The sequence below is a fragment of the Varanus komodoensis genome, unplaced genomic scaffold (assembly GCF_004798865.1).
Source record: "Varanus komodoensis strain SLA01 unplaced genomic scaffold, ASM479886v1 scaffold9, whole genome shotgun sequence".
NCBI lineage: Eukaryota > Metazoa > Chordata > Lepidosauria > Squamata > Varanidae > Varanus > Varanus komodoensis.
In genome coordinates this window covers 20468995-20494383 of record NW_025336598.1, presented here as the reverse complement: position 1 = coordinate 20494383, position 25389 = coordinate 20468995, and the positions used below count along the sequence as shown (strand labels likewise).

Genomic DNA, 25389 nt, shown 5'->3' with positions numbered 1-25389 from the left:
TGTTATGCAACGTTGATCATGCATCCATTGTTGCATCAGTAACTTCATCAAAATAGCACCACTAAAATATATCAAGGCAACTTTCTGAAGAAAACAAACTAGACATTGAAGTGACAAAGATTATTTCCCCCCTATGAATGCTGTGCAAGTCTTTTCATTCTGACTATTATGTTGAAGGCTGGGCTGAAACATACACATCTAACCCAGCTCCCTGTTTGTTTACCTTGTGGGGCAGAATTCTGCAAAACGTCTTGACTCATCTCAGGGATCTTCTTAAGAAGGGAAAATGTTGTGCTTCCATCTTGTTCGGGAGTTTCCAAGGCCTCTACCTAGGCCAGTTTTTAAGAACAGAAACAGCATCAAGACAACAAGGCAGCAAGCAAAAGCAGCAAGCTTATCCCTTCCCAGTCTCTTTAGCATTATTTATGGTTGGTTCCCTGTTGAAATAACTTTGTTTGGGCCTTATCTGTTCTACAGGATTTCCAGGCTAAATTATATTTTTTTATTCATTCTTCAAGCGATGGTCTGTCTTTCCTATGTAAGTGGACATATTAAAATGTCTGACACAAAAGACAAAACACAAAGTTGCTTACATGAACAAAATTGTTTTGTTTATGAACAGCATAAATTGATGGTCTGCACAACAAAAATCTGGCAATGGCTGACGTAATTCACATTTGCCTTTTTGCCTCCTTCCTGGTGATCTTAAATCATCTATCTTCTCATCCCAATGCCTGTCCTGAGGATTTACTAGACTAAATTATCTGTTTTGCAAATAAAGTTTGTGTATCTCTCTACTGGATTTATTTGCAAGCTAAATGCCAGAAAACAGAATCTTCTTCTGTTTTTATGTGAAGAAGGGGTCCTCTCTGGAGAGGAGAAATATCTCCCTGTTGGAATGATAAATGAGTTCCTTTTTCAAATGATGGAAAGACGAAACACAAGCCAGCTATACAGTCTGCACTTCACCTCCTTCTCAGCAGGGCCGTCTTAACACATGGGCCTGATGGGCACTTGACCATGGGCCCCATACTAATCTGTGTATGTTAACCCTTGGAAAATTGGAAAACTTCCAAAATTAACCGTAGTTGTAGTTGTCGTAGGGGCCCCAGTACACTGCTTTGCCCGGCGACCCTAATGCTGTTAAGACAGCCCTGCTTCTCAGTCATTTGCTTCAGTGGATTATGATACCTTTTGGATAATAGGTGCTTCTTCACCCATCTGTTGCCGGGTTTCAGATTTCTTCAGCTCATCATCTGAACCTATCTCCTTGGAATGATTACTGAAAGAAGAGAACTCCATGCTGGCCACTGTCGAGTTGGCACAGGGAATTGCTGTGCTGAGTTCTTTATGATCTGAAGCTAGAAAGCAAAAAGAAGGGAAGCAGCAGGAGTAGGGGAAGAAAAGTTAAAAAATCAAGCACAATATTTAAATAAGAAAAAAGATATTGTACAGCTGCACAGATGACTAATAAAGACAGAGAAAAGACGGCGTGGGTGATGGTCAATGTCTCTAGAAGGCAGCAAGACTGCAGAAACTAATAGTGATAAATAGAATTGAAGCCTCTAATTATAAAACAATTTAAAATGTTCAATGGACTAAGATTGGAACCATCTAACAGAATTGTCTCCCACCGTAGTTTACAATTAATCTTTACAGCAGGAGAAGAAGTGGCCTGTTCATGTATGAAGGAACCTGTCTGCATAACTACAGCTCACACTAGGGGAAGAAGTGTGAACTCATCCAAGGACTTAGGCCTCTAGATGAGCCCCATGGTAAAGAGGACAGAATCCGAGGCCTAGGTGAGCCAGCTCAGATTTGGAAACATGCAATAGTTTGACTACCTTTAAAAACAAGAACAAACCTGGGGATGGTCTTTCCGAATCAGCTTTGTCTTGTTGGTTGGCTGGTTCAGCTTCTTCAGTCAGGGAGCCCTGCAGAGAACATTATACCACTGTCAAACTCGAAGTGGAATAGCTCCAATCTGTGTGATTCTCATTGGGCAGCAGCGGCAAATATTTTTTGAATTCAGAGTAGGCGGGAAGTTAAGGAAATCACTTTAAAACCCCATTAGACTGCTCCACTACTAATATGTTTGAGAGCTATACTAGTGAACTGAGCTATACTAGTGAACTGATTCCTACTCACCTGACCCCTAAATAAATGAATGTGCAAGAACCAGTCTACCTTGTTCTCATTTCTCTGCTTAAATATTCTGATCAAACCCTAACAGGAGGTCTGTGTCACTGGTGGGCACCTATCACTCCTCATTTGGTGGGAGGTACCATGAAAAGGGTTTGGAAAGATGACTTCAGCATCTGGAATGGTATATGTGAGAGGAAGCAATCCTTCAGATTACTTGTCCCCCAGGCAGTTTATGGCTTCAAAGGTTGATACAAAGCACAAACAAATGGTAAGCCAGTGCAGTTGACAAAACACTAGAACCTGTGTGCTGTTACTTATATTGTCATCTGAAAATGTGCAGGTGAACAAATAGTTTATTCAAGATTTAAAATAAGTTGTTTCTGTTTTGCAATCGCTCCCTAAACTGTTTTCCAAATCAAACATTTATGTAACACAAAAAGATGCACCAGTGCATATTATCAGCAGTGGATTTTTGAAAAATATATTAAGACAGCCCATTCCTGTGTCATCATTCAGACTGCAAAAGCTGTACCAGTTTAAACATAATCATACACAAGGAGAAAAGTTTTATATATGGCAAAAAGTTTGTGGCTGTCAATATGCCAGGCACAGCATGATCTGAGCAACATTTTAAGCCTGTTAAAGTTCCGGGGATCATTAAAAGAATTATGTGATTAGTTTTATAGTTTGGGCAAATTACTACTATGGCCTGTGACCCATTTTGTTCTGATTTATTAAGGACTGTAAACCACCTAAGCAAGATTAGAGCTAACATATATATTTAGTGGACCACATCACTTGGAAACAATCAATCTCCTTTATGTAAGAAACAATTCCATTTCTAAAAACTGCAATGCTGTGAAGTCAAAGGCATGTTTTAAAAGTTCAGCAGGGGAGAGGAGGAAATACAGATGCCTAAATCAGCTTGACCAAGGATGAAAATTAGAAATCAGTGGATAGAGAGATACCCAGAAAGAGCAGCTTCCATGAATACCATTCCAATAGCAGGAAGCCACAGTAACCTGGTCGTATACATTACATTGTAGGCCACCTTATGAAAGTAACCAGTAAAGAATACACATAACATAATGTCTTCTGCAAGTCTATGCTGCTATTTATTAAATTTATAAACTGCACCAACAGTCCTATACAGCACTCTCTGGGCAGTGAACAATTTGAAACTTGCACAAAGGTCTGATTTACCAAAATTTCATTGCATGAATGGTAATTCATACTCATGTAGTAGATGTCAAGGTTATTTTGATATGTCCTGGTACATGTATTGTGCACCAACATTTCTTCACCTGTGTATGTGTGTACAAGGAGTGGGGGGTAACAAGGTAAACAAGGACTGTAACTCATAGTTGGACACATTCATAAAAGTATGCACCTAGGGAAAATCACATTAAATATATCCTCTGGCTCATAACATGTGAGCAAGGGGAAATTTTCAGTTTAGCAGAATGCAGACACAATGATAGCATTACAACTAGTTCGTATTTTTGATTTAACTACTTCAGGGGTGTTGAATCTTTGTCCCATGGGCCAAATCTGGTCCACCTGGAGTCCAAATCTGGCCACTTTAAGTTCCACAAAAGGTCATACCTCTTACCCATGTTCTCACCTCCTTTTCCCCCAACCTCTGAATATTTGGTGCTTTACCAAGTTTTGGTGCATTTGCCTCACTAAAATGCCTCCCCTAAGGCTAAGGTACGGGCAGTAAGAGTTGAAAGCTAAAATAAGCTGGCATTTCTGGTATTCTGACACTGCTCCATTTGTCCTTGTCCCCACACGTTTGGCCTCAGTCTCATTGATTCATCCATGCATTTATTGGAATGCAACTTCCGAGAGCTTCTCCAAAGCTTCTCCATTTGGGCCTCTGGCTGAAAGAGATTTGATACCCTTGATCTAGACGTTGGGTGGACTTAGCATTCACATGGCCATCCAACAAGAAGCAAGCCTGCACGAATGCTAAGAAAGGGGTGTCCCTCTTTCACGCATGTGATGTGTAGCCTTTGTTTGTGCCCCACATGCACAAGGAAGAAGGTTACCCAACCAGGCTTTGGTGAGCATTTGTGGTCTTCCTCTTGGCTTACTTGCTTCCTAAGCAAGGGCCAAGCATGAGAAGAAGTCCAATGGATGGGAGAGGAATGGATTTCCTGGAGGACCGTCACAACTTTACCAACGGGTCAGTCACAACCCACATTCAACCCTTGAATGTGCATTATCATGTTGTCTGAACCCAGTCATTGATCCAGTTGTGCTTGGCTAGTTAGCTGTATGAGAGGCAATCTTGTATAAAGGAATAATATGGCTGAATTATAAATAAGCATATAGCTTTACAATTTACTTGTATTTTTCAGTTGAAATACAAGTGAAAAATGACCCTGTTCATTACAATGCAGCTCTGTGTTCAGGTAAGTGACTGCGGGGTGAAAGGGCTACTATGGGATATACAAAACTGTAGATAAGATCAGTACTCATTTGTGAGAACAGCCTGACACACAGAAAGCCCATCCCATAGAGCACAAAATAGGCATCTCTATAGCCAGGGAGAAACTGGGTGTCATACTGAGAGGCAATTGTTGCCAGAATGGTAAGCCTCCTCTTGTTTTCCTGTATTATTTAATTTTTGAGATGGACAAGAAAACTACATCCCATTTTGCTCTGCCCCCTCACAGGGGCAGCCAGGAAGATGGCACAGAGCAAGGGCAGGACAAGCTAGGAAGAGAAGATTGTCCTATTATCATGGTACTGAATGTAACAGGGGAACGTTATGGCCCTGGAAACAATGTTATTGTTTTCAGGATAAGTGGCTCATGGTCCAGTTTTGCCCTAATTGGGGATGTTTGAGGATTTGGGGCAATCTGTATTTGGAAGCAAACCAACTTGATGCACACTTCCTAGACTACTATGTGGATTAGAAGACACTATCCTTCAGTCTTTACACGTCTTTAAATTTTGTGCTGTAGTTCTTGATCCAAAAATGCACCAAAATGCATATAAAATGCATATTTTAGGATAAAGTAAGTTTAGAAATGCGTATTTTGAAAGAAAAACATACTTAAATATAATACTTAAGAAATACATAAGTATTATATTTAAACACATATATGAATATATTTAAACACATATGTGAATACATATAATATACATAATTTAAATATGACTTTTCATGAAGATTTTTCTAAAATTAGAAATGAATGTTGAAACGGGATAGAACAGCCTTATGACCAAATTGTGAAAGTGACATGGATCAGAAACAGATTGACCTCTCCATCCCTAAATGTAAAATACCAACAAAAAGAAGGAAAAACATTTTTACAACTGAGGCAGAGGATGACAAGATGCTAAAATTTATCCAAAGAACACCAAATGCAAAACATAAAGTTTAAAATAGGTTTGCTTTCCAAATGCAGAAATATTTAAGTAGTGAGTAGGGATGCATAAGAAATTTCTTTTAGTTCATTTTGATCAGGATTTATCTACCCCTTCCAGATGGAGCATATGCAGACCCATTTCCAAACTTGCAATGTTTCATGCTTTGATCCATGGGAGAAGATAGTGTCTGTTTCAAAGATGTGTGCAATTGCTGCATTCATTTGGGAAAAAAATTACTCCTAAATATGCACAGATTTTCATGTGAACATAAGAAACCCTTGCAATCTGATAAGGACTCACATCAAAAATAAGCTTTAAGATGCATTTTAGAATACTTCGGGGAGCTCAGGTTTTACTGATCCGAACAGACCTAGTAGCAAACGGTATGGGGCTTTCTTGAAAACCGCACATTTGTGCAAAATGGATGCTTGAAGTTAAGCAACTTTTTGTTACTGACTGGGGAAGTTTTCCCTGCTATGTGGGAGCCACTTATCTGCCATCAACTTGTGGCTACATCCATATTATCTGATTTGATTTTAGATCATTTCATCCCATCCTTCAACCACATTCCTGCGACAACTGTCAAAAATCAAGAATGGAACATATGGTAAAAATAGACCAAACATATTTTTTACATTACCTGAAAAATTATTTAACCAGCAGGAGGAGCCCACTGCACAATTCTTTTCCCAAAACTGGCATCCTGCATCAAAGAGACAGGCAATCTGTCCCATTCAAGGAACAGACTATTCAAATGTTATCCCAGCTGGTGGGATCTGCTCACAAATATGTGGCTGCTACATGGCAGGAGGAGATTTAAGGAAAACATGAAATATATTACAAAAGAAAATTCAAAAGCCTTGGTCCACCCAAAAGGTCAGTGTGGGGTACTGGTCAAGGGCACAGGACTGGGACTCAGGTGATCTGGGTTCTGATCCCCACTGAGCCATGGAGCCAACAGGGTGACTTTGGGCCAGTCACCAACTCTCAGGCTAACCTACTTCACAGGGCTGTTGCTGTGGGGATAAGAGTGAAAGCAGGAGGAAGAGAAGGATGTAAGCCACTTTAAGAAAGAAGAGGGATCTAAATCTAATCAATCAATAAAATAATAGAAGTCAGCCCAGTTGTTTTCTCCTTACGGTCTGCTCTTTGCGTACGCTGTGTTCAATGAGCCTCTTGAGAACAATCTCTGTACTAGTGGAGCCCTGCTTCCCATCCGCCAAGGTGCCGTCCACATCAACCACACTGTCAGACTTTGGTGATCGGCTTGGTGAAGGGACAAATATTAATGCTGTGCATTCTCTTGTGCGCTCCTCTTCCACTCCGTTGGCGGTTTCTCCATTCATGCTGACTTTACCATCCACCTGCAGGGTACAGTTTCAAAACAAAGTGTATGATGTGAAATTAAAAGATCCAAGGCAAACATTATTATTATTTCTGTGACAAAAGAGTTGAATGCATTTTCCAGCATATCTGTCTGCTGTGCAGCCTAACATATAGAAACACTTCTTCCAGACCTAGTCAGGTAATTTTCATGTTTTATAGTACAGCAAGCATTCATTTCTGAATATGTCTTGCTCTAGTTGTTCATATTCCTTCCCTAGCCTCTGCCTCCCCCGTACCCACTGTCTCTTCCTCTTCTAAAGTTTAGATTTACGCTCCATTGAGGAGGGACCTATTTTTTTGCTTATACAGGGGTAAGGAACCTGTGGTCCTCCAGATGTTGTTGGACTCAAACACCCATCAACTCTAGCAAGGATGGCCAATGCTTAGGAATGGTGGGAGTTGCAGGAGGGCTGCCGGTTTCCCACCTTTATGGACTAAGTGCTGTGGACACCTAAGCATGGCAACAATGAATGCCTGCAATCTAATTAATGGCATCTTAGTTGACTGATCAGATTGCTTAATTTCTATTAATAAATCTTCCTAAATTGACTTAGGGATAATCATTCTAAAGAAAACACATTCTCATAGCAGACACCTTCTTAGACTAGGCACCCTCCTATGTGTGAAAGAAGGGGGATGCTTTTTTTTCTTTCTTTTCTTTTATTTACATTGATGCCTGCAGCATTCTGTGGAGTCTGTAGGGACTTTTAGAAAATAATCTGATTTTTAAAAAAAAATATCTGCTGAACTATATCAGGGTATTTTTTAATTTGCTATTTGATGTTAAACTGATTAAGCAATATATTATAGACTACAGCAAGATATTAATAATACAAATTAATAGAAGCAGCTATACTTAAAAGAGGATCCCCTTCTGTTGCATGCTACTGCTGATTCATACAATTCATCCTACCTTAAATGTTCTGAAAACCTGCTGCGTGTTTCTGGGCTGTGAGTAAGGCTTGGGTGTCAGCATAGGCACAGCCTTGGAGACAAAAGGTTTGCTTGGAGACGTGCGGCCTGTGGAAACACTGGCTTCTGGTCCACTGGTGGGAGCAATGGTTGCCTCAACCTTGGCAGTGTATTTGGGAGCAGGGAGTGACTGCTGCCGCAAGTATCTCAGGGGGTTTGGATCCTTAGGAGGGGATGATGAATTTGGCTCAGCTGAATGGCTTCTCTCCAGCAGTTTTGGCATCTCCAAGCGTTCAAGGACAGCTTCACTAATGGTGAATCTCTCAATGTATTGTTGGAGAATACTGTCTGCCTCCTCACGTGACCTGGCATTTTTGTAAGCTTCATGCAGCTCTCTCTCTCGCCTCTCCCTGTTTCAGGAATAACAGAAGTAGGATCGCAAAACCATAGATCTCACGCACAAATGAGCATTCATACAAAAGAAGGAAAGCCCTGCTCGCTTCCTGTTTGCATTAAGTCTGGACAAAAGCGCATCCCATCTTTACACCACTGTTCAGCCAGTTTGCTTAACACTGTTTCTTCACTATCAGGAGAAGCACAGGGCCCTGTCATTGCTGGCTTGATGGTTCTTCAACCTGCAGGTTGGAACGCTGCCCTCCCCATAAAAAATGCACCCTGCTAGCAGAAAACTCTCAGGTTAAAGAGCAATTTAGGTTGACTCCTTTCTTCAGATGTGCTGTTCGAACACACAGACTCCTCTCTGCCTCTGCCCTGCCCTCACATCCTGGCAATCCAAAGTGGCATCTTCTGGGAAAAGCTTTGCCATGTGATTCTACCAATTATGTTAAAGATCATGGGCTGATCATTATCCTGCTATGTGTCCTACTATACAATGCACCAGGTGCCTCCCCCAGTGTGTCCTGTTTTGCCCCCCTAAGATTTATGTAACCCAGTCTCATTAGGATAACCTACTTCTCTTCCACAATTTCTCTGTATGTCTTGATGCTTTTCCTTCGCTCGCTAGCTCCGTCAGCACCAGAAAGTAATCGTTCCATCTTCTTTCTCTCAGCTTCTTTTTTCAGTAAATCTTGTGAAGCACTTCTCCGACGACTTTTCCACCGGGCTAAATCCTGCAATGAGATGAAGTGAAGAGAGAAGAACCTTCACTACTATGCATAAGACTGAAAACCAACTCTGTGAAATATTTTCAGTAATTTGCCTCCAACAGATGAATCCAGGAATCACAAGTGCTTCCCAATCTATGGATATTTATGGCAGAAATATCACTGCCACCATTTCATTTTGTGTTGTTTTGAATTTATATATGAAAGGAAGATTAAGAGGGTGACCAGAAGGAGATGGGCTCTGTACCTACATTTCTGTAAGTATTTAAAGCACTTCAGATGATCCTTATGGCAAACTTGTGAATTAGATTACCATATATACTTGGCATATAAGATGACCCTTGAAACTGAAAATAATACCGTAAAAATTGGGAGCATCTTATACACCCAACATATATAAACAGGCCAAAGTAATGACCTTGCTTTATATGCAAGTTCCCTTATATGCCAATATATGGGTATTTTTGTGAAACAGGGAATATAATCTCATGTTCTATACATGATTACTGCATATATCAGTGTATCAAATGACCCTTAAAACAAAAAATTGTGATGCAAAACCTGGGGGGTATCTTATATGCCTGACATTTGACAAATACCAGAAAAATTGCCCAAAATATCTACCTTGCCATATATATGAGCCACCTTATATGCCAGTACACACAGCAATAGCATCATAATCTCCTCAGGTTGCACGATGAGGGTGAATGGCGTACTGTATATATGGCCACTTAGCAATTTCATGGCAGAGGCAACATTTGAGTCAAAGACCTCCTGGTTCACAAGCATGCAGCATCACTAAGAGGGAATTAGAACCCAGGCTTCCTTGGACCAAATCCACCACTCTATCCCCCACTCCAGTTGTGCGCCAGCTCTTTTACCACTGAGGAGTTACATCAAAATAAACCAAATGGGAGGACTGTGACAAAGACTGAAGAATGTGGGAGTGCATGTTTAAAAAAACACTTCAGCTCACAGATTTGAATTCACAATGTCACGGTGGCAGCGGCTATCATCATCATGATTAATGCCGCCATTTCTTCAAACGACTCAGGGCCCCTAAGAGATCCCCCTTGTGTCCTTATAGCAATCCAATCCATAGCCAATGGTGTTGTTCTCATACTTGTCAAATATACTCCAAAATAATGAAGAAGCTGGTGCTCATTGGTACCACAAAATCCTGCGGCTTGACAGAAGCTGCTCTGCCATTCCCGGAAGGCCAGCCCTGCAGACATGCTCTCAAGTGAATGGAAGGCGCACAGCGGCAGTGCACAGTGGACTATGCTTTGCACCACTCTGATGCATGACGCTTCTTGCAATGGTCATGTGTCCTAATTTAACAACACAGAGAGCCTGTTCACAACTCACAACAGCACACTGTGATTATAATTTACCCACCATGTGGCTGTTGCTTTGTGGCGAATTCCTGGCTGGCTGTGGTTTGTCATGTCATACACACCCAGGTAGCTATAATCCTTTCAGGGTTAGGCAACCTTCAACTTAGCCTAAATCAAGCAATAGATTATTTGAGGGTTATGTGACCCTAAACCACCCCCTGCTGCTTGGGTTCACATGCCACAGCAATATGCAGTAGTACTCGACTTCCTTCACATGATCATACTCTGGCTTGCTCATGCCAAAAACCACATGCCCAAAATTATACATCTCAGTGTCTACAGAGGTTTGCTGTGCCTATAATCTTACTGTTTTGATTTCACACATGTTTAGCTCTGTGTGGTCATAGGTATATGCTAGCAACTTTGTGCACTGCAATCAGTTTAGTTACTTGTCGCATATATATAAAAAATCATTTATATTACAACCACAATCGTGTACACAAAAAGTGCCCCCTCTCCAAAGCTTTGTCAATGTTTCTTTGACAAATCACTCTTTCAATGTTTTGATTCTGTGACATTTTAGTAGAATACTTTTTTAAAGAACAGAAAAAATCAAATGCAATGGAAAGAGAAATCTGTAGAGAAAAAACACATTAATGGTGGAAAAATACAAGCAGATATGTAATATATGCTTGTTTTTGTAACCAAGTATACAATAGGCAATTTCTACAAAGAAAGCTGCTAGGCTCAAAGCAACTTTGCAAAGAACAAGATCCCCATTAGGGACAGAGAATTCCTGGCAAGACAGGATGGCTGCTCTTTGGGCCTGCAGACCAAAAACCCTTCATGTGTTCAAGTAGTGTTGCTAAGTTGTATAATACTTAAGAAAAACAGAACTTTGGAAGGCATGTTTTGGGAGTGCCTCTGTAACAACTCTGAGGTCTGCAGATGCGTCCAGACAAAGCTTTTATAGCATCCTTGCTATGCCTCATTCACTGATATTTAGAGGGGTCCAGATGACCTCATTTCCACTTGTAAAGCTCCTGCATTTCTTCAATGCTACCATCCTTTCCCTTTCAGTAGAAAATCCATTATGGGGGAAAAAAGAGAACTGGAGCATGCTACTATTTTTGGGATAATGCTCAGCATCCTCCATCTGGAGGCACGTTCATACTCACATCCTGCCATCGATCTTCGTCTTCCTTCAGCTGGTTGTGAATCGTCTGCAGCTTTTCATGACGTGCCTTGCTGTGAGGCTGCATCACAGCAGCTTCATCGGCACATCTCATGTCAAACATACTCACACTCCTAAGAGGAAAGGAACAGTGGAACAATAAGCAACAGACCTTGAACATTTCAGCCACAGGAGGGGGCTAGAGAAAGCTGAAATGCATCTTCTAAAGAAAGCGCTGAAGTCTGAAATCACACAGGGCAAGGTGGCTTTGGATGTATGCCTGCCACATCCAAAAACCTCTGTATGTTTATGGTATGTGTAAGCGCTCAGCACCAGCCATACCAATGCGTGTGCGAGTGGCCTGCTTCAGGTGCAATCAAAAACATGCTGCAAAAGGAAGATATGGAGGCATGACTAAAGTCACTCCTTTCTTGACATCTAATACAAGTTCAAACAGAGTCCCATACTTGTATCAGAGTGAAATTTCTCAGCTGTCCCTTGTTTAATAAAAACCATCAATGCATCAACTATGTCAGTGTTTTTAAAACTGTATTCAGGAGAACCTCTGTTGTTCCCTGAAAGTTTATCAATGAGTTCAATCATGGCAGTAAAATTTGCCTGATGGGTTATCTCAGTCACCTCTACTGACCTTAAATTGCAACGTGCAGTCAAAGGAATGGGCTGAATGCAGTTTAAGAACACCCACAGTTTAAGTGGCTTCCCTTCCTTCATTAGTTTGTTAGCCAACATTAAGCTCAATTCTTCAGGTTTGGATGTACTGGGAAACTCTGGTTTAATAAATCCAAGATCCTACTACTGAAGTTAGAGGGCAACAAGAGAAGAAGGACAAGGGAAGAACATTCAGCAGCAATGATTGTTCCTGGCTTCATAAATTGTGCTTTATAAAGCCTGGAATGATGATCCAAACCAGAGCAGGAACTAATAACACATCTGGCTCGTGTTCCACTGAACCAAGTTATGTCCACTAGAATATAGCCTGGAATCCTCTGCAACACACAGGGATTCCATGGCAGATGTGGGAAGTGCTTCCAAAAACTTTGAAAACCATGTTGCTAAACTTTAGATATGAAAGGAACTTGAATGTAAATATCCAAAGTTTACTGAAAATCAATTTTCTGATACAACGGAAGTGAGACATCAGAGACCACTGAAAGGGACAGATCAGCCTGTTCTGCAGATAAAAATGCAATGCTGTGAAAGCCATCCCTAATGAGCGCACATGCATAGCGAATGGTCATTTGACTTCACTGTTATTTTGTTAAAAATGAAACCCTCAAAGCATTACTGACACTGATTAATATACAATTATATGATAAGTAACAGGAATTCTGTTTCATGATGCTATCTTTTGCATGAAGTTAGAGGCTATTTAACGTTAGGCAAGATAAAATCTCACAAAGCACCATACACAGTACAACAATTCAAAGGCAATATATACCAATGGTTACTTCTCAGTAAAAATTATTAACTGCAGATCATGCACCATATTTCTATTTGCCTTCTGATGGTAATATAGGTTAATTTTATGAATGCAACTAAGGAAATCAGTGTCATTGTGATCCTTATCTGAACAGGATCAACTCTGGTTTGATGAAGCTAACTGCAGAGCACCTCTAGGGAATTTCATTATGGCCACTGAACTTGATATACTAAAAAGATATATTTGGGGCTACTATTATTTCCAAGACCAAGGACACCCTAACCCCTTCCTGCAGCTACTGCCATTTTGTTGCAAGTAAGAAGGGCAGCAATGAATAATCATATCAAAGGACCTGATGGTACAGAAGCTCTTCTACGTTGTCACTTTGGATGCTACTTTTCTATGAACCCTCACTGATAACTACTATTATGGAAAACTATAATCCAATTTGTTTCTTCTTGCTTCTGGTGGTTCCTTCAACAGAATTACTGAATGTTACAAGAAAATGGGTTGGCCACCGGAAATGGCATATCTGTGTCACCGTTCCACTTTCCCTCTGCTACATCTTGTTCAACATATGCATGTCCTTGCCTCTGCACTGTCTGCTGTTGCTGGGTGTGGGGAAACACAGATCCTAATGACATCAAGGCACGGAGTAAATTAAGCTAGAAGTTATGAAAGGAAAGATGATGTTACAAGAAGGCTGCTGATTCGAGCAGTATCCACCCGCCCCTTTTGGGTAATGTGTTAGTTCCTTCCTTAATCCAAAGTGGGTCTGAGTCATGATGGTCACTGCCAAGTCAATGAAATTAGCAGGATCAATACAGATGGGAATCAACTCGCAGTAATAAAAACACTACTAAAAGACCCACTAAAATCCAAATGAGGTGACCCATTCAAGGGCTTTTCTAAGCAGCTCATACATCACTTGGATTCTTCACTCAGTGATCAGTCTAGTTCAGCCTTCCCCATCCTGTTCTTCTCCAGATATTTTAAACTTGAACTGCCATCAGCTCCAGCCAGTCATGAATTCTAAGTTGTCATCCACAACCTCTGGAGAGTTTCAGGTTGAAGAAGACTGGTGCATGGTAGCAACAGATGCAGCCATCCTGGCTTGATACAATTCCATTACAGTCACACAAAAAAAAATGTAAAAAAGGAAGGAATTTAGAGTAAAGATGGAACCACACATTACAATAGATGACAAAAGCAGCAGCCCTACATCCTCTCTCACCCCAACGAAATTCAGTCAGTCAGAATGTGCGATATGATGTCACCACGTTTTGGGGTGAGAGAGGAAGAGCAGGATTGCTGTTTTGCATTGGCCCCATGTCACATATGAAATAGAGTTTCAGCCTGGCTCTTCCAAGGAAAGAGCTGCATGCCTGTTTCTACCAGTTAGTCTGGTACTAATCTAATATTCTGACCAAAAATACCCATTTGTAGTTTTGCCTGGATCTAAACATTTGAATACTAAAAATTTATTCCTAATAAATTACTGTTATTTCAGTTCCATTGCTAGCTTGCTATTAAAGTAGTTCATGCACTTAGAATGGCTGGTTTCTAACTGCACTTAAATAGCTGGTTTTTGAAGGAAAAAACAGTATCTGTCAAAAATCTGTGAGGTGATAATTGTGTGGCTGTATTATAGCTTTAAATCTTGTAAAGCAGATGCAAGACAAGCTGGTGCCCTTCAGGTATTTTGGACTTGCAACCTTGGCCTTTCATTATTCTGTCCTGGATTTATGGGGGTTGTAGTCATTTCCCGATGGTTCTATGTGTGAGTCAACATACTCAAATTGGTATATAGCCAATTCAAGCATGCAGTGTAGAATAGTTGTCTGGTTCCATCTACCAGCTTCTACTATAACCTCAGACATTACACAGTGAGTCTGTATAGAAATGACTTGCTTGGAAGACTGGGACCATTTCAGCATCACCTGAATTATGCCCTAGAGGCCTGAAGCATGCTATTTCTTGTCACAGAGCCAAGCTACATGTTCTACTAACCATGCAGTGTTCAGACTTCGCTCTTTAACTCTAGTGTAACCAGATGTAGCCCTGATTCTGACCAGGACCACTGCACTCTGGGATAGAAAAACTAAAGGAAAACATCTTCACTGGTGTCCATGGAGCCCTTTCTCCTTCTGCCAACATGTCTATGGTGGCAGTGGGAATTTCAGTAAGAAAACAGTGGGGGGAAAGGGTCAGTCTTTTTCTCCTGGAGTGCAGTGGTCCCAATCCAAATCAGAGCTCGCCATGCTTACTAGAGGAAAAAGAAACAAACAAACATGATACCCTCAGTTACATGCTGTGTAATTAGCACAGTATGCAATTTGATGCTTAACGCACCTTTCCAACAAAATCAAGGAGGAGGGGGGCTGTAATTAAATTCACATGTCCAAGTACATTACAGAAATCTTTCTTGTGTCTTGCCTTTCTTTTCTTTGCTAACCCCAACCCTTTACATCAATGTGATAGTACAGGAATGCAATTAAACACTGAGGAGTTTTATTTAAAAAAACAAAATCAAAAATTGTCTCTTTCCTTTGGAACACGTTAAATGATGTTAGTAAAGTATAGCAGAATTTTATTTTAATGAACTAAGTCTCCTTCTAAAATATTTTCAAGTGACAAGACAGAAACCCAATGGGCTTTATTAGTTGACATAATAGGTTCCGTTCAGGAAAACAAATTGGATGCAAAAGGGTAACTAATTTGATGACTGCCCGCTCACAGGTAAACCACACTGAGTCCAATGGGGTTTACTCCCAAATTATTCTGCTCAGGATTGCACCCTAAGTGTCAGGGCCACCAGACTAGGGAAATGAGCACCAACTCACAAATCTAAACTCAGAACTAAGGTTCCACAGCCCAGAAGTCTCCAAGCCTTAGGTACCCTTACCCAGTTCAGCACCTTCCAGATATTTTTGGCTGCGGATCCCAGCATTCTGAACTTCTAAAGGGTGATGAAAGGAGATGCAATCTAAGCCATTTGGAGGATGCCAGACTGCCTGAGCCTCTATGATCACAGTTGTTGGTACTGTGATCTAGAACCAAACAAGGTTTTGAAAAGGACCTTGAAAAGCAAGCAGCAGAAAATCCATCCCTACTGAATGTGCATCACCAGAAGGCTAGGGGCCTCCTGATAATTAAAGATGTTCCCAATCCTTATAATGGTACTATCCCAATGACAAGTTTGATATAGGGTTGTCAATCAGAGCGTCCGTACATCAATTTATGATCCCCTCCTAGAGGGCTCTGAGATCTTTTCCACCCATTGCCGTAGAAGCTAATGTAAATTAGCTCCTACAGGCCAGCAAGCTCTGATATTCCTGGTTTCATTCCCTGACAATGAGAAGGTGTTTTAAAAGACTAGGTCTGGACATTCGCCACAAAAAGCAAACTGCATTTCATATGGAATGCTGTGTTCCTTCCTTCCTAAAAAAAGCTTAGCAGCAACAACAAACAGCATGCCCATAAGGGTGCCAATCTGAGCAGAGGAAAGCAGGACAGGGAGAGGCTGTGAAATCTTTCCTCTTAGGGTGCAATCCTATGCGTGCTTTGCCTGAAAAAATATCCTACAATTCTCAGCATGCCCCAGCCAGGAAATTATAGGATTTATCGCTGGAAATTATAGGAGGTTTTTTTCTGTCGATGCATGGGATTACACCCTTAAACTTTTTTACTTTCCCAGCTTAAATATGCCCTCCTTTTTCCTCCCAGTGGGGTGAAACAATATTGGAACCCCACATTTTCCCTAACAGGTGGGGCAAAACAGCTTGGGAGACTAAGTTTTGAGCAGACTAAAAGGCAGGAAGGAGAGAGGAGAGCACACACACCACCCCCACCATTCTCAGTTTGCAGCCCCTCCTGAAGCTACTTTTAAAAGAAATGTTTGGGGAAAAAAGCTGGGGCAAGGAAAACAAAAGTGAGTCAAGGCCAATTTAACTGAGCTTTGGCATTTGAATTTCAACTAGTTCTGAGACACAACCTTGCTCCCTCTTTCTACTGCTTGACATTCTTAACTGTGCTGCACTTATACGGGCCTTCCATAGTTCTAATTCCAGCTCAATTTAGTCACAGCAGCTGAGTGGCCCTACAGATTGCAAAAGAGGATCACATCACCAATTAGTGAGGGTCAGCTTTTCCAGCAATAATTACATGCTTTGCTTTCTGAAAAGTTATTACCTTAATGCAACAGAGCACATATCATCAGCACAGTGTATGTCAAAGCACATGTAGTTCAAAGCTTTGCACCAGAAGGATGAAAAGTAATAGCGGTACATCAACTGTATTTTAAATTAGTAATAAGTATGGAAGGCATGCAGCTTAAATTTCTTAAAGCAACCCCAATGAGCACATGACAACTTACTCTGCGTCATCAGACACAGGAGTTCTGGAGCCGAATCTATAAAACCAAATATAAAATTAGAGGAGCTTGAGGGGGCAGGAAAAGAGAGGGCATCAAGTACAGTGGAAGGAAAGAAATGTAACTAGCACAAAAGGAGATGGGCTTTCCTTTGAAGCCAATCTTCATCGGTCAAAGAGAGCTGGAAAAGCATTGACATTTCAAAGCACCTCATATGGGACACATTTTAATTCTTCACACCACAGCAACAATGGTTTTTAGAACTAATTTTTAGATCTGCTTTCAAATTTCACAACACCGTGGCAGTGAGTCACCCTGTGGAACTGAGTGCAACAAGTCCTTCCTCACAGGAGCTGATGTGAAAAGCAACACTTACAGGTGAGCATCAGATTCAGTTAGCAAACGCATGTTACATTGTACATAACCCAAATTCATTCAAAAGCCAAACAGCCTTAGAAGAGAGTAAATGAAGAGTCTCTCCTGCTACTAATCTTTTCCCCTCAAAGTTTTATTCTGTAACTTGTTCAATCCAGAAAGCAAGGAAGCCCATGAGTCTTATGTGGGCTCTCTATCCATTGCAGATTTTATTTTGAAATGTATAGGTGTCCTCCATGATGGTTGGGATTCAGCACCATGGATAGCTGAGATAAAAGCTGCAATGGGTCTGGAACCCCACTGGTGCAGGAGTAATTGGCTTCCCCTGCCTCCAAGTGAATATATAACCAGGATTTATTCTGGCAGTTTGTAAGCCATGGTTCCATTTCATTTGGCAGAAATAAACTTGTTAAATCTGAGAAAATAATAGCCATTTACATTTCATGTGAAATTCTCAAAGAATACTTGGCAATGTGTATTGCTCCCCCACAACCCCCACTCTAATTCCTGAAGCCTATTTTGAAAATGGTTCTTACAGCTCTGGGAAAGAAAATAACACACACTTCTTGCAAATATTTTATTAGTTTCAAAAGGCACACTACCCGTGTATATGGCAGTTAATCAAATAAACCAGGCAAGAGCAAAATCCATTTGCTCCCAGCATGCACACACAAATAAATGCATTTCCTAGTGACTACAGAGTGCTTTAGGATGCAAGTTCTGGACCATATAGCTCACGTTTGTATGGATTGGTCTTCTTGTGCAGGAAATTCTTCGTGGTTTCTTTCAAGAGCTTTCTGCTTCTCAGAAGAATGTTGTGATTGGGTTGGTTTGGGGTCAGTCATATCCTCAGGAACATCAGAAGATGCATCCTCTTGTCTTATGCCAAGGAAACTGTGTGTGCTTTGTTCCAGTTTGCACTCGGGTTGCACTGTGAGGCTTTTGTGGCTTTCCACAAAAAGCTTTGGATGTTTCTCAGTGACTACCAAGTCTGGCATAGTAATGCTAAAAAAAAATTAGTTTACTTCAGCTTATAAAGAGATACACTGTACACACTCAAGGAGAAGACTGCCAACAAGTGAGACAAGCAAGGTGCTTATGTGTAACTGTGGTTCTGCAAGTGAACTCCCACAGAAGGGATCCGTGCCTGTGCAGAACAGTGATGTAGAGCTTTCTAGAGCTGAGCAGCATTTTAGATGAAAGTCACACCACCATGCCTGCCCCAGTTGTGGCTTCCACCAGCCACTCAGTGGGGGGTTCCATGAGTTCACGGAGGACTATTTGAAGAACCATGCTTTTGGGTGAGCAACCTGTCCTGTGTGATCTCTGGGATTCACAGATATGGGTGACTGATAGCCAAGAAACTTATAAAAGGAAGATCACATCAGGACTGTAGGAAGTAAGGCCCTGCCAAAGGCTCTATCCACATGAGATCTGATATCTAAGAGGCAATGTTTAGTGAAGATTGAGCGCACATTATAGTACTGCAAAGGGAATGTTGGCAATGAAGGAGGCAGTTATTTCTGGCACACTTCTCAGGGCCAGGGTAGCACTGACTCTTCAGAGAAGTGCGGATGTAGGGATGGCAGGAGAAGATGAGGTTATCTCAAGACCATAACCCTCAGCTGTTCAGCCCTTGGGAACAGACAGGGTTTGGAAGTTCAGGGAGGGGGCATGGGAAATGAGCAGGAGCAGCCTGATTGGGTCTCACTGGGAGAGAAAGGCTTCCCAAGTAGAGGGCCTGTGTTGCTCTAGGAGGGTAGTCCTTCTCTAGAGAGGGACATCCAGAGGGGTGGAGTCTAGCAATAATGAACAGGAAGGTTCTTAGAAATAGTTTCTTGTCTGGGTTCAATGAATCACACTGTTCATGCACAAAAACTCATCTTCTGGTGGCTACAGTTTACTAGCTGTATATTGAAAATGAAGAGCTCTTAAGTAAAAAGACTGTCTGTTGTTTGAAAGGAATTAAGGTGGAAACCCAGCTCCCAACATTAGAGAAGTGGAATGTGCTGCAAAAAACCCCCAAGATTATGCCATAGCTCTGGCTGAGTGACCATAGACATGTAAGGGAACTGGAAGGTATGCGAGCTAGTATCCAAGGAATATCAAGGTATCCAAGGTATCCAATATCATTGACGCAGCCCACTGTGATGTGCTGTGGAGGTACAAGTAGTTCTTTCCCAGGGCTTCAGTGGCACAAGGGGAGGTTTGGAATGAAGCTGCACATAACAGAACAAAAGGGCCCTCTAGGCAGCTTATGAGTGAAGCTTGACCTCCAACTGGAAGTTCACAGAAAGAACTTTGGTAACCCACACTCCTGAATCAAATGAAATTGTGGCACCTCCTTAGGAAGAAAGCTGCGATCTGGTCACAAAACCACTTTATCTCTGAAGAATGCTGATGCTTGCAGTGAAGAACCCAGAGCTCACCTTCCCTGTCTGCCAAAGCAATGGCTGTGCGGAAAGCTACCTTCAAAGTAAAATGTCTTAGGTTCAAAGAATCAAAAGCCATTGGTTCAAAGGCTTTTGTTGTGTCAACACAACTGACAGGCTCCATGCTTGAATAGGTGGAGTGATTGGTAGAAAGAGACTGAATGATCCTTTGAGGGAAAGGTTTAATATCTGGGAATGAGTAGAGGGTTTAAGCCCTCAACTTTCTTATGCTTAGCCAAAATGGCTGCTCAGGTATGGTCTGAGAGTGAAAAATCCTGAGAAAAGGTACTCAAGTCCTTGAGAAAGGTCACAGGATTTGGGACTCTGTCCTATTGGCACAATAAAACCCCAGAACATCCACTTAGCTGCATAAATAGCCCACGTAGAGGCTTTATGGGAGATAGTCATCACCTCTACTATCTCTTTGGAGAACTGGTGAGGTTGACCACCCTCCAGGCTGTGAGACCAAAGATTTGAGAACCAGATGTATGATTTTTATCCTTATTAATGATGAGAAGATCTGATCTTCAAAGAAGACAGAGAAAGTGCAGTTGTAGAGAAGTCACAAATATACCAGAAACTGTTTAATTTGCAAATCAGTGGGATGGGGAGCTTTTGAACAGCATCTGAGGGATCCAAGACCAGCTGACCCTCTTGAACATAAGATCCAAGACCAAAGGAGCCTTTATCTTTACAGCCAAAGTGAATTTACTTTGACATAATCCAAAGGAGAAAGAGGCTCCGATTCCACACAGCGGCATCTAGAGAAGACTGGAAGCCTCTGAAGAGGAGATGGATGAGGATGAGCAGTAATCATCCTGTTCTGAGGAACAATATTTGGAATGTAGCTTAACTGCTAACTTTGGTTGGCAACAGACAACATCTGGCTGATCAATGATACTCTTTTGGTTGCACTGTGGATGTGCCTAAATTCCTATGGTAGTCTGCAGATTTTTCAGGAGGACCATGTCTTGGAGGAAGTTAGCCAAAAGAGGTGGAAACAATACCAATGGCAGGTTGGTTGAGTTAGGCAGTGTGGCCATTTCAGACCACTAAATGTTGAGCAGTTGGACACAGCATAGGTGAGGGTATGTATTGGGGGGAACAAATCTGACTGCTTGCTAGAGTAAGGAGAGTGAGATTGTCAATGGCCATCATGAACATGACTGATACCATCATGGGGGTGATCAGTTGCTAAAATATCAGGGTGGAGACCACATGCACTGGATAGCATGACCCCAAAGGGGATGATACTTCTCCAAAATGGGTGTTGGGCCCAAAGATAAAATGGTTGTAGAATTGTTGGTACCAGGGCTGACTTCTTAAGTGTAGGTTACAATGTCAGAATGGCCACTGGTTAGAGTCAGTTCCTACTACAGCAGGTACAGTTTTTGACCTTGGAGGCCAGGCACACCCAAAATGCCACAAAGAAAAGGAAGGAAAACTGAAGAAGATAATAAGAAACAGGAAAGGGGGGAGGGGAAAAAACTCTTAACAGCAATTGCAGAAGGGGAAAGCTACAATTTCTACAAAGGAAGAAAGGAAGGAAGGAAGGACCATGAGAAATGAAGAATGTTCAAAACACTGCTGGCTTCAGGTAGAAGTCACACCCAGATCATGCACCTGGGGTGTGGGCAGGACTCCTGCCTAAAACTCTGCTCAGCTCTAAAATGTTCTGCACAAACATCTAACTCATATGCGTGAGTCACAGAGACCTCCAAGAATGTATCAAAAAGCATGCACAATCATGGTGAACACAAGTAGCATTTCCAAGTTTTTGTGGTTCTGTACAACCACCACAACCAGGTGTCTCATTTCATGAAGGCCAGTGGGTTTTGTTTTGTTTTTTTGCAATATGCTACCTAAATCCACCAGACAGCAGAGTAACTTTATTTAAGCTAATATGACTTTCTAGAAAGATACCATTAACAGCACAGTTAGCGGCATCACTAGGGGATTGGGGGTTCAAGACACAAGGTTGCACCTGCATGCACACCTTTCCTTCCAACAGTGCACTGCTGCCTCCTTTGCAGCAAGGTGAGAAACAAAACCAAGACAAAGTATGATTTCGGGTGGAGCGGGAAAATTTTCCATAATGTACTCATTTGCTTTGAGATTTAGCACACTTGCCAAAACAGGTGGTTATCACAGTTCGCTACAGAGTGCACAACCAAAAGCAACATTATTTCCCTCCTCCCCATTCTATACAACACACCATCCTTTCCAAAACTGACGTTGTCCATATGGTTTCAGCTACAATTTGCATAACTCCAGATCACTGAGTGTGCTGGCTGGAGCCAATACAATTCTGAGTGCAAAACATATAAAGGGTACTAGGCTTAAGAAAGCAGTGCTATGCATTTTGGTTTCATTTTTGTCATGGAAGAGACCCTCTGAAATTCATCTAAATGTTCTCTCCCCTAACCCAACAAATGCAACTGTGATCAGAAGGCTTTGTTCTTCTCCTTCTTCCCATCCCTGAGAGCCAGAGTGCTCTAATGAATTAGATTAGTTCCAAGGAAACGTGAGTTCAAACCGCTCAGATATAAACCCCCCTGCAGGACCATAGGATGGATACTCATTCCCTCTCAGCCTTCCTCACTTGGTAGGTTTGTTGCAAGGACAAAATGGAAACAGTATGCACTGCTCTGGGCTTATTTGTGAATGGGCAGGATTAATAGTTTTATAAGCTGTTCAGCACATGTCTTTCAGAGTTTGCATAAATACTCCTGAGTTCACTCACAAATCATTCCCCTCATTTCCTGCCCTCCATTATCTGGAAGACATAACTATTCAAATCCACTTTGTATACCTCATAAAACATTTCTGGAATAATAGAGCTCTTTGTAAACAGTATTTCCACTTATCCAAATATTTTGGTTGTCCCAGCAGCACACAGATACCATCATATCACCATTCCGGACCAAAACTGTTTGTTAAAATATAGTATTTTCTTCCTTGTTATTTAGATGGTAGATGGGTGCCCAATTCAGATCAGAACAGTGACTTCCCTAGTCAAATGGATTCATACCTATAATAGGTAACTCTAGATGCTTCAAAAAGTGGAAACTTCTTTAAAAGGCTTGGGGCGGGAGGAGCTCCCTTGCTTTGAAAAGAAAATTGTTCTTGGCCTCAAAACATAGCTTTCACTGTATGTTCCCCATCTGGGATTTAGAATTATAAAGGCACAAACTCACTGGACATCGCAGCCTTGCAAGCTCACACAAGTTGCCAACACATGAAATAAAATGCATTAACCAACTTGCAGGGAGGGAGGGACATGTGGCCCTCCAGATATTATTGGATTGCAGCTCTCATTACTAGCTACCCTGGGTAGGGTCTATGGAGGTTGTATTCCACAGACCCTCTAGTCTGAGAGAATGCCTAAAAACTGGAGAACTCCTTGCAGAATATCTAAAAACTGAAGCAAATGGGCTAAAGGAAGCAAAAAAGCAGGTTGCTTACCTGTAACTAATGTTCTTCGAGTGGCCATCTGTGCAGTCACACATATGGGTGCTGTGCCTGCGCAGTACCTTTGGCCGGAAGATTACAAGCTAATGGTTTATTTTGGCGGGAAAAAGCTCCGCTCCCCCTCCCCCACAGCCTATAAAGAGCGGAGCGCCACCATTTTGTTCAGTCTTTGACGACCGAACGGATGCCCTCTTGTGGAAAAAATGACTTGTAAATGAGTTCTACCATGAACAGTATCGGTACCGAGAGAATAATGAATATCGGTACCAAGAAACAATGATAACATTCAATAACAACAGAGGTCCACTCACCGACACCGAGTGGGGCCGGCGGGTGGGTTGTGTGACTGCACAGATGGCCACTCGGAGAACATCAGTTACAGGTAAGCAACCTGCTTTTCTTCGTCGTGGCCTCTGTGCATCACACATATGGGTAGATTAACAAGCTTACCATAACGGAGGAAGGAAGGTGTCCTCAACGAAGAACAGATGAAAGAACGGCTCTGCCGAAGGAACAATCTTGTCAAGCGCGGACGTCTAAGCGGTAATGTTTGGCGAAAGTGCAAGGATTCGCCCAAGTAGCAGCTCTACATACATTGTCCATCATTATTCCCGATGCGAAGGCTGATGAGGTAGCCACAGCCCTAGTCAAGTGGCCTCGAGGGGTAGTGGGCAAGTCGATATCGGCCAGTTGGTAAGACAGGGTGATGGTATGAACTATCCACTTAGAAAGTCTCTGCGGAGTGACAGGGGTACCTTGGCCCCGGTAGCATATTTAATGAAAAGTCTATGTGAACGTCGGATAGACTCAGACCTGGATCTGTAGAATGCTAAACAGCGTCAAACGTCAAGTGAATGTAATGTCCTTTCTAACGGAGTAGACGGAGCCGGAAAAAAGGCAGGTAAAATATCTTGCCCCATGTGAAAGGGTGTGGATACCTTAGGCAGAAAAGATGGATCGAGCCGCAGGACAAACTTTTCTCTATGAAAATTGAGATAAGGTGGGTCTACACGCAAAGCGCAGAGTTTGCTGGCCCTCCGGGCTGAGGTAACCGCAACTAGGAATGCTGTCTTCCATGAGACAAGACGTAAATTGACTGTGACCAACGGTTCGAAAGGAGCTCTCGTAAGCGCTTGCAGAACAACAGAGAGACTCCAGGTGGGCATTACTGGTCTGATCGACAGATTCAGATTATAAAGTCCCTTCAAAAGCCTTTTAATAGTAGGTTGGGAGAAAATGGACGAACCGTCCACCATACCCTGATGATAGGCGATGGCCGCCATATATACTTTAATCGAAGATGGTTTCAGTCCAGAGTGGTGTAATTCCAGGAGGAACTGAAGAATTTGAGGAACTGATGATGTAAATGGAGAGAATGAACGAGAGTCAGAAAAGGCGGAGAAACGCTTCCATTTAGCTTCGTAAGACCTCCATGTAGAAGGCTTTAAAGCGGAGTCCAATATGTATTGAATGTCCAGATGAAAGGCTGTCGGATTCGATGGCAAAGTAGTCAAAGTGGTGCAGTGCCGTCCCCAGCGGATTCAGAGGTTGCAACTGTATTGGGTTCGAAAGTAGAGTTCGAACCTTTTGAAGTAGTTGTCAGTGTAGACGTAACGAGGACAGCAGTGGATTCGAAGGTCAGATTCGAACCCCTTGGAGTAGTGACTGGCAGAGACGTAGTGAAGTCAGCTATCGGATTCGCCACGCTGTTAGTTTTAATGATAATATATCTGGGTGACGAAGTGTGCCATCTTTCCGGGTTATCAAGAACGGGAGCAGTGGACGATGTAGGTATTCCCCGTGAGAAATGTCCAGCAGTGTGGGAAACCAAGGTTGGTG

General features: G+C 42.0%; 1 protein-coding gene across 6 annotated transcripts in view; it reads right to left on the bottom strand.

Moving 5' to 3' along the window:
* Window positions 1–25389, bottom strand: part of LIMCH1 (LIM and calponin homology domains 1) — a 233810-nt gene that overhangs the window by 23729 nt on the left and 184692 nt on the right. For 3 of the 6 annotated variants that reach the window (XM_044418198.1, XM_044418196.1, XM_044418197.1), the window contains 9 exons: window positions 18386–18652; window positions 17276–17311; window positions 11464–11593; window positions 8797–8954; window positions 7826–8234; window positions 6666–6890; window positions 1865–1934; window positions 1192–1361; window positions 224–329 (listed from right to left, as the gene is read on the bottom strand). In XM_044418198.1, the coding sequence (XP_044274133.1) occupies window positions 224–329; window positions 1192–1361; window positions 1865–1934; window positions 6666–6890; window positions 7826–8234; window positions 8797–8954; window positions 11464–11593; window positions 17276–17311; window positions 18386–18652 (1571 nt within the window). The remainder of the gene's footprint in view (window positions 1–223; window positions 330–1191; window positions 1362–1864; window positions 1935–6665; window positions 6891–7825; window positions 8235–8796; window positions 8955–11463; window positions 11594–17275; window positions 17312–18385; window positions 18653–25389) is intronic. The other 3 variants (XM_044418200.1, XM_044418199.1, XM_044418201.1) reach the window with 1 other exon arrangement.